Below are 10181 nucleotides of genomic sequence, written 5' to 3'. Positions count from 1 at the left end.
GTGTCAAATATTGCCTTACAAATAACCTTGTACTTGACAAACGTTGAATTCAAAAGTATAGGCTGAAACTTTTATTAATGAAATGAACCTGCAATACAAAGAACTTCAGCAAGCTGTACCCCACAGGACTCATGCAACAGAAATGTAGAGGAGCTGTCTTCTGTAGAGGTGCTGCTAAAGGGTCATGGGAGTGTAATGGGGTCCAAAAGAATACAAGTCAAGGACTATAGGTTTCATTACATTAGTATTAAAGGAGGACTCTTGTGCATCAGCTATTTCCAAGAAAAAAACTAAAGCCCTGGTTTATTTGTCTTGTGAATGCATTGCCCATCACGTCTGTGTAGATTCTCCTTCATCCAGGTCATAGTTATCCAAAGCTTGGCCTGAAGGAGGGCAGCTGGACTTGATCATGGTTTTGAAGACATTTCGCCCCCCTACCAAAAGGTTACTTCAGTTCTCAGAGGCTATATTTCTAGCCCTGACCCCAGTCACTTCTATAGTGCAAGAAGCCTTTTGGAGAAGAGATGAAACATCTTCAAGAACCTGAAAGGAGTTCAGTTGCTTCCCTTTGGACCAAGCTTTGGATTGCCTCTCACTTTAGATTTGGGAGTCCAAGTTGAATAATTTTTCCTGACAGCATAGCGCACTAAAATATTTATACAAACTCTTAGGATCCCAAGAGGTCAAAACCTTATAATTCAGAAATACTTTGAATTTATCTTTTACCACTTATTTTGGTTGCCGATCACTGAAGTTCCTCTCAATACAACAATTCAGCCCAGTTATCCCCAACAAAGCTAAACATTAGCATGCTGACTTTATAAGGGGAGATCTTTTGACTTTTACATCTGAAAAGTTAACATAACATGAGGTGTCTTGCGCTATGTTGTTATACAAGAAATAAGTGAAGGGAGGCTACTAAAGAAGTCAGTTGAACTGCTAAAAGGGACATATTTGGAACTAGCGATTGAAGAACTGTTTGAACTACACTGAACTTGTAGTTCATATGACTTTGTCCATTAACATATTGTATGCTAGTGATATGTCCATCCAATTTAGCTGATAGTTGAAATACCAAACAGAATAGAAACAGCTGAGCCTGAAAAACTGGTACCTAAACAAGTACTATGCTGAGTATAAACTGATTCTGGTTGAAGTGACATCTCTGACTTTTCTCCTTTTTCAAGACAACAAAGTAATCTGTAAATGTAATCAATGTTCGTGTACATTTATTAAAACTAACATTTGAAATGTAACTTGTGGCTGACAACAGCACTCAACACCCAGATGACAAAACCGAACATCAAAATGCTAACATCAGGAGTCTACTTCTGGACTTCAAAATCTGATGTAAAGTGAACAACAGCTTACCTCCACAGCTGGTGTCTGGTTTGTGAACAGCAGCACACAAAAATTCCAGCATATATAAAATCCAACCTTCCAGGTGAATGTGAAACCCAAAGAAATCCCAATTTTGATGATTGATTGATTCATCAGTTGATGAGATCCTGTGTGGGAAGGGCAATTCATTGATGGATGAAAATGTGAATTGACTTGACACCTTCATAATCAACTGGACACGTTTCCAACCCCCAGTATTGAACATAAAAAAATGAGTTGAGGTCAAACGCCAGTGCTGTTTTCACATCATCCATCAACATTATAAAATCATTGTGTCTTCATACATACAACTTGTTTGACTTCAATACCCACTGGGGGTTGATGCCAAAATCCTTGACCTAATTAAAGTAAAAAAATCCATTTGACATCAGAACCAAACATCTAGTTGACACCAAAGCCAGCTGGCCCCATAACCTGAAATTCAGTTGACATGCAAAGCAGATGTCCAAATTACATTGAAAATTACCGAGTGTTAGACTGACATCAAAAATGCAGTATCAGATTGACGTCAACGTCCTACATTTAGATGACAGTAGAATCCTATCTAGTTGACTTTTTTGACAATTTTGGAACATTTACAGTTTGCATCTGATGCCAACATCCATTTAAAGTTTAAAAAAAAAAAAACTTTGTGTTTTTATGTAAGAAGAACCTGTTTTCAAGTTGACAATTAAAACAATGTCCAGTTGACTTCCAAATCAGATGCCCAGTCCAGCAAAAGCCAACATCCAGTTGATGACAACCATTTTAAAACCAGTTAAAATCAAAAGCCAGTGATCAAGTGAGGTCAAAAGCTGATTTCCTGTTGGCATCAGTCCCTGATTGCCAGTTGCTGTCTAAACACCATCATTATGAGTTACCATCAAAGCACATGTCCAGTTGATGTCATAACCAATCATCTAGTTGATATCAGCATGCATAAATTCAATGCTATCTTAATTTCAAAACCCCATGTTCAACTGACGGCAAAAGCCAATGACACATTGATGGCTTTATTTTCCAGCTGGTAAAAACTTGATGACCAGAAGACTTCAAAACCCACCATCCAGCTGATGTGAAAAAAATGATGCATCCATTTTATCTGGGTTTAGAATTAAAAATTAATTTGACTAAAAAGCCCAAAGTGGGTCTAACTTATCTCTGCACCAGTAGTCGCCAGTCCTCACAACTGGTTATTGTCAACATGCCTGTGCTAAATGGGGTTACACATTGCTTCACCTGGTATATCCATTTAACCTGACAAAGCCTAAATTCGTTTTTTTATAATTTTTTCTGGATCAAACTACTTTAAAGGCACATTATCCATTCACTGTGCTTATTTATATTTGGGTAGTAGTGACATGAAAGAAGGCCCAAAAACCAAGGTCACAGTGCATGGCTGCGGACCCAGCTGAATTACAGCTTGGAAATGTTAACTGACTGACATTTAGGGCCAAAAAAGAAAAAAACATTAGCACTGTATTTCACCAGCTAACAATCTTAGAACCCATTCATCTTCTACCGTCTGATGGACTCTACATGCTTCTGCAAACGACACGTGAAACAAGCAATTGGCATGAAAAGACTTTGAGGCAAGATTTCTTTTCCTGTGTGGCATTCACATCTGGAGTTTAACAGCCATTTTTACAGGCAGATTGGTGCAGCATCAGCAGTTTTGCAGTCGCTGTACTGTACCGTCATGGTGAAGAGGGAGCTGAGCCGAAAGGCAAAGCTTTCGATTTACTGATTTGGTTTACTTTTTGATTTACTGATTAATCTATGTCCCAAACCTCCGAACCTCAGAATGAGATTCCTCAGGAGGGTGTATGGGCTCAGCCTTAGAGATAGGGTGACAAGCTTGGACATTCAGAATGACCTCGAAGTAGAGCCGCTGCTCTTTCACGTTGAAAGGAGTCATTTGAGGTGGTTCGGGCATCTGATCGGATGTCTCTTGGGCGCCTTCCTGTGGAGGTCTTCCGGGCACATCCAACTGGAAGGGAACCCCGAGGCAGACCCAGAACTCGCTGGAGGGATTATATATCCAGTTGGACCTGGGGTCACCTTGGAATCCCTCAGGAGAAACTGGAAAACATTGCTAGGGAGAAGGATGTCTGGGCTGACTTACTTCGCCTGCTGACACTGCGACCCAACCCAAGATAAGCGGAGGAAGATGGATGGATGAATGGATCTCTTACTGTCTTTTATTTGTTTATCCTCCTCCATCATTGTTTAATACAGTTTGGACTAGATGTAAATGAAGACCAGAACACTTAATGCTAAAAAATTACAATCCCTGTGTAAAAAATCTTCATCTCTATGCTGAATGAAGATGTTTGTTTGTCTAATCTTTCTCTTGTTTGTTTCATTAATTTGTTCATTCGTCCGTCTGTTCTGAGTTTGAATCCACCCAAAGATGTCAGAGGTCTCATCTGGTCATCTCATATGACAGACTGTTTGAAAAGCCTAGGCCATTTACTTAATTCCATATTATGAAATAACAATAAACCCAAACACCTTATGTATTTGATTGCTACTCTTAATTCAGGGAGAAGTTCATATTTAATGATCTAAAAGTCGAACACAACTGCTCAAACTTTCCACAGCCAATAAAGAGCAATAACAGGTTGTGATGGGAATGAGGTCATGCCACTAGTGACTTATAAAAGGGGCACAATGAGCTGAAGGCTGACTCACTCTTTATATTTTCACACTATGTCAAGTGAAACTAGACCTAACAAGTAAAACGTAAGTTATATGTCTCAGATACAGAGTGAATCTGATTATAATGCCTATCACTTAATAGATTTTGTGTATTCCTGATATATTTGCATTTTTATTATGATGCGTTTTAGTCATGATTGCATAAAATTGTTTTTTTCTAGTCAACTGGTAGTTTTAGAATTTTCATATCATCTATTGTAGCACATATTACCTTCTACTCATTGTATCCTACTGATGTAACTTTGTATTTGCCTTTTTTTCTCACTTAATTACTTTTAAAGCCCTGATGCCAGCTGCACAAAGCTGTAGCCATGAATGCCTCATCAGAGGTGACACAGGGGATGCTGTTACACACACCTGTCAAAGTTCTGATCTCTGTGCTGCCATGTATGCTCTTTCTCTATGTGAACTTTGTCATGCTGTTCGCCCTGCTGAGGAAGCCTCTCCTCCTGGAGTCCTCCCGCTACGTCTTGTTTGGTCATTTGCTCCTCACTGACTCCCTGCAGCTTTTCTGTGCCATGTTGATGTACATTTTTGCAGTGGCTGTCGTCAGAATGGTCAGCTATGTCTGTGTCATAATCGTAGTGTTTGCAAGCATCACTGTTAAAATGTCACCTCTGAATCTGGCTGTCATGTCTTTGGAGAGGTACGTTGCGATTTGTTTCCCTCTGAGGCACGCTGATATTGCCACAACCAGGAGGACGGGTGTAGCTATTGCTGTAATGTGGACTGTTGGCTCTTTTGACTCGTTCATACAGCTGTTCCTCTTTGTCAGTCTGGAGAACACAACCGTGACAATGCAGAAGTTCTGCTACAGAGATAGCGTCTTCAGGCTGCATATTTTTTCCACTTTAAACATGATCTTCACCATTGTGCTTTTTGTGTTAGTGAGCATTGTTATAATCTACACATACATAGCTATCATGGTTACTTTAAAGTCAGCCTCCTCCAATGCCCGTAATGCCAGCAAGGCCCACAAAACAATTCTGTTGCATATGATTCAGTTGGGCCTGTATCTCACCTCCATTCTGTTTAATACCATCAACTCAAGCAGCCAGTGGTACATTCCTTCTAACATTGCTGTTCATGTTCAGTATGCACTCTTCGTGAGTCTGATGATTTTTCCCAAGTTTCTGAGCCCGCTCATATATGGCCTCAGAGACACCACTTTTAAGCACATCTTTAGACACTACTTCACCTTTGGCTGCAAAACTACCACAATCACTTTTTAGGCTCTTTCCCCACATCAGTGATCAACTGGCGGCTCAGGGGCCATATCAGGTCCCCCAAACCTCCCCATCCAGCCCCTAAAAGATCATTTCACTCAGAGAATGTTAGGAGGAAAACTGATGTTGTGGTTTTTAGGGTGTCTTGTGTTTTTAAATCTGTACAGCTCTCAAATCAACCCCAAAACTATCAAGATTGCAACTGTTTTATCAAGAACAACTTTATGTTTGATCCACCATTTACAGAAATCCACCTGTCATCTATTGTAAGTAAATATGGGGCATGAGAAACATGTATATATCAGTCCAGTCCAGATTAAATCTTGAGTTTTCTGTGTCAACTTTTCACTTCAGGCTTTTAAAGAGAGTAATTTTCCTGCCTGAGAATCAAAAAAGACCACTTTCCTTACAGAAAATACAAGTACTAATGCAACAATATGTTATTTTGACAAATATATTTATTTTATTTTTGTTAATTTGAAAGCCTGGCCCCAAAAGCACCAGTCAAAACATCTGGCCCTTGTACAAATGTAGTTAATGACCCCTGCACTACATTATATATCTGTATCAGCTATTATCATGCTTAAGTGTCATGCACTGTTGCTGTTATTTTCTCAAACATATGTGGAGTTTAATAGTAAGTTTCCAAATTAATGTGTGCTCAAACATATTTAGAGTTTGCACTATTGGTGGTGAGACATTCATAAATAATGTAACGATTGCATTCTCATTCCGTAAACAACTGTCAGAACATTGCATTCCAGTTAATTTCAACCCTATTCCTACTTTGTTTTTAGATTTCATTTATGTGTGCTTTGAAAGTGCAGGCTACAAAGAAATATACTGTGACAGTGATTTGTTATTCTGATCAAATAAATGATGACTGTGTCTGATGTGATATATCAGTACACTTTGTTCTACAATGTAAATGTTTTTGAATTTCAATCAAAATTAGAAATTAGAAATAAGTTGAAACTGAAAATTTTATGTCCTCGCATGCACATGCAGGGTCTTGGAAGGTTACATTGTGGGCTCTGAATCTGCATGTAAGTAGTTCACATTTTCAGCCAGCAGATGTCATCTTTGGTTTATAAATTGCTAAGCAGGCTGTTGAACTGCTCTGCTGATAAGTGTAAGTTGATGGGGTTTGACACAGCTTCTATGTAGTTTTAAAGACACGTGAAAAAAAGAGATGATCAGTAACTTGTGATCTTTTTGATGAAATTCCTTCCCCTCTTCTTTCTCACAGTCCAGATGGACACTTGTGTCAGAAATATGCTGCAGAGCGAGACCAATTTGTGTGTACACAGGGAGGGAGGTGCTGACCTGCTGAATAAAAGAAGCGTCTGAGCGGGAGGTGGACTAATTTAACCGATCTTTACTCTGCCACAATCCTGAAGCCCTCTCAATACCTCTCTGGCCTCGGTGAAGGAGCACTTAAAGGGCTGAAAAACATTCCAGAGAGAGAAAGTACCTGGTGACAGAGGGTAGCTGTAGTTTAGAGTGAGCAGAAGATCCTTCTCCTATTCTACCAAGAAAATGGGTTTGGTTTCATAACTGTGGGGTTTTTTAGCACCGAATCAGTTTTATTTCTGGTCTCACAGGTTATTTCTGAACCAAAAAACATGAACAATAGAAAGGGACAGAAAGAAAGAATTATTACTGAGAAGTTGCAGGGTTTTTTTAAAAAAGCAATATTGGCTGTGTACTCTTTGGCTATGTGTAAAACCTCAACTGTATTAAAAGATACTGTAATACCAGGGATTAAAATTGCACTGAATAAAACAATTCTCTATAGAAATTTTGCTCATTGGAGGAGATAGAATTCAACAAATCCAGGGGGGATTAAGCATAACAGCACAGTAACCCCTGCGAATAACTGTTTTGTTAATGTTCAAGTGTGTACACAGATCAGGAGACACTTGAAAAACATGGAAGTTCAGTTCCAAAAATGTGCTGATGGGAGACAAAGGATATGTGGAACAGTCCAAAAACAACAAAAATATAATATAAACAGTGGATTTCATCTCGTTTAAACCTTGTTAAATGGAGAAGTCCACTGCCTCAAGATGAGAGCTTGTGGAAAGTCAGGGGAAAACTTCATGAAGTACAGATTCTAATGTGTCTGTGATTCTGGAAGAAGTCTCCGTATTGAATTACAGTCTTTTTTGTCTGCAGCTCTCTCCCTCATCAGAAATTCTTTGTCATAGGGACATTCAGCTTTCATGTGGCACTCAAAGCTGAAGAATTTCAGACTGAACTTAAGAACAATGGGAATATTCAATGCACTTATTTTGCCAACTTCTGAATAGATTAAAGAAAAATCATGCTTACATGCCGTCTCACGCACACTAATGTTTGCACCATAGAGTTGCAGATGAATGGGACTCTGGGAGAGTAATTGTATCCCTGGTGGCTCTCTGGAGGGCAGCACTGAGACTCAAATTAAACCAGTGACCTGGTTAGCTTTCTGTCAGCATGAAGGGGTGCAACCCCCAACCCCCATCTCATCCAACAGAAAAGGTTTGCAAAGATTAACTAGCTGACTGACTATGACTAGTAACTTATCTTATATGGAAAAAGTCTGCATGTGGCTAATCCTCACTAGGAAAAGAAATCACTTGAGGGTTATGATTTCAGATCGACAGAGAAAATTGCATTGTATGGTTAAAACATTAAAACGAAAAGTGATTGCACATGCAACTTTTCTCTTTAACAGGATGAAAAGTGTTGGTCATTTGATGACATTTCAAAGAATTACTCCTTATTGCATGTCAGAATGTTTGACCTGAAAAAAATGTCATGGGCAGTCATGGTCTATACAGATAAAGATTATTATTATTATTATTATTATTATTATTATTATTATTATTATTATTATGATAATGATGATGATGATGTTGATGATAATCATTATTATTGCTCCCCTTGTAGACTTGGTCAACATGCTTTGGAAATTTACAGGTTTCTCAGAGCTGACAAGGGCATATACATAGTTGCAGTCACTTTTTCCGCTCACATGGAGACCAAACAGCTGATGCCAGCTGCTTCTTTTTTTTATTTATACATTTATGTGTTTGTTGTGTTTGTATGTGTGTGTGTTGGAGGAGGGATCATAACCCATCATTTTTAGCAGGGTTAGTGCAGTGGTTCTCAACCTTTTCAGCCCACAACCCCTAAAAAAAGATGTCAGAGATCGGGGACCCCACTGTACCTGAGGGTGGTTAAACAGCCATGAACATTCGAGAATAGTCATGTGAAGACAGGCCGCCTATTGGGGGGGGGGGGGGCAGCCAAACTGGGGACCAACAAAATCATGGTACCAAGCTGTGGTATTTTATATTTAACCTGAAAAGTAACCACTCTTATCAAGGAAACTCTTATCTTTTTAATTCATTTGTGCAGTAAGTAGCCCTCTTCAAAATGGTAATTTAAAACAGAATTAAAATACATTAAAAATAGCTAAAATGGGTTAATAATGGCAAAAATGCTGGGAAAGGTGATGAAATTGGAGTTTAAGAGTAGTAGAAATGGGTTAAAAAATGTGGAAATTTGGATAAAAGTGGCAAAAAAAAAAAGCATAAATGGGTTAAGGTGGCAAAAATTGGCATATAAGTGGTTAAAGGGGTTTAAAAAGTGACTGAAATGGTGTTAAAGTGGCAAAGACTGGTGGAAATTTGGTGAACTGGGATGAAAAACGGATATAAACTGGCATGAAAGGGTTAACTGAAGCAGAAATAGTCAGAAATAGGCATAATAAATTGTGAAATGTGGCTTAAAAAGTGGTAAAAGGGGTTAATAGTGGCAATAATGGGTCAACAGAGCCAACAATAGGCAGAGAGTGGTTAGATTTTGTTTAAAGTGGCAAAAACAGGCAGACAAAAAGCAGTGGAAAGGGTTTAAAATGGACAAAAATGGGTTTGAAGTGGCAAAAATGTGTTAATGTAATAATTTTATATCGTATTACTCATCTGCTCTGTAGCACTTTGAGATTGCTGAAATGTAAAGTGCAATATAAATAAAATGTATTATTATTATTAGTATTAGTATTATTAAAGTTGGCAAAACTGGTGGGAAAAAAATGATGACAACGGGTTGAAATTAGGCAAAATTGGTGTTAAGTGGCAACAGTGTCATTTAATAAATATTCTGATTTTTTTTAAGGCATCTTGAGACCCCCTCCCAGTGTCTCGCGAGCCCCAATGGGATCCCGACCCCAAGGTTTAGAACCCCTGGGTTAGTGGAATATGAATCGTTCAAGATTTTGAGAGTGGGAAAAAAAAAAAAAAAAAAAGTTTTTTTTTTTTTTTTAAGATGATAGAAACAGGAGGGGGGAAACTACTGCAGATGGCAATATTAATGGTCTGACCTTAGTCTATAGTTTATGGTTTCGACCAGGAATTGATAAATGAAGAGGTCAAGAGAAACGTTTTTACCTTTAAAGTTCAACAATGACAACAAAAGTGCTGTATTAAAGCCATAGTAGTGTATCCATTCCTCTCGATTAGTGCTCTAACTTTCCATTAAATTTAATTGAAATTTGTGGAATCTGTTTAAATCCACCTGCTGTCTGACAGTCAGGGAAAAACACACACAACGTAATTCGTTTTGCAAACAGGAAAAAATATATATGTGTTTTCAGAGCGTAACCGGCAAAGGGGGCAAGGAATTAAGTGATTTGACTAATCAATCTATGTCGGGTTATCAACAGAGATGACGTAATGTGTATATTAATGGACCATTCCTCAAGGGGGACATTGCTGGTGGATCTCGACAAATGACCGTTTATGTCATTGTCAGGTGAGATCCCGCTCCCCCGCTCTATTCTTAGTAGATGGTACAGTCCACATGCAG

General features: G+C 38.6%; 1 protein-coding gene across 1 annotated transcript; it reads left to right on the top strand.

Moving 5' to 3' along the window:
* Positions 1 to 4412: 4412 nt before the first annotated feature.
* Positions 4413 to 5333, top strand: LOC121519219 (odorant receptor 131-2-like). The gene has a single exon (XM_041802058.1). The coding sequence runs from the start codon at positions 4413 to 4415 to the stop codon at positions 5331 to 5333; it is 921 nt and encodes a 306-aa protein (XP_041657992.1).
* The last annotated feature ends 4848 nt before the right edge of the window (positions 5334 to 10181 follow it).

Source organism: Cheilinus undulatus, linkage group 12, assembly GCF_018320785.1.
Source record: "Cheilinus undulatus linkage group 12, ASM1832078v1, whole genome shotgun sequence".
In the NCBI taxonomy this organism is placed as follows: Eukaryota; Metazoa; Chordata; class Actinopteri; order Labriformes; family Labridae; genus Cheilinus; species Cheilinus undulatus.
The sequence above is the reverse complement of the archived record's forward strand: the minus strand, read 5'-3'. Positions and strand labels throughout refer to the sequence as shown.

Coding starts and splice junctions, on each gene's coding strand:
- LOC121519219 (XM_041802058.1), top strand. CDS start 4,413: ATGAATGCCTCATCAGAGGTGACACAGGGGATGCTGTTACACACACCT.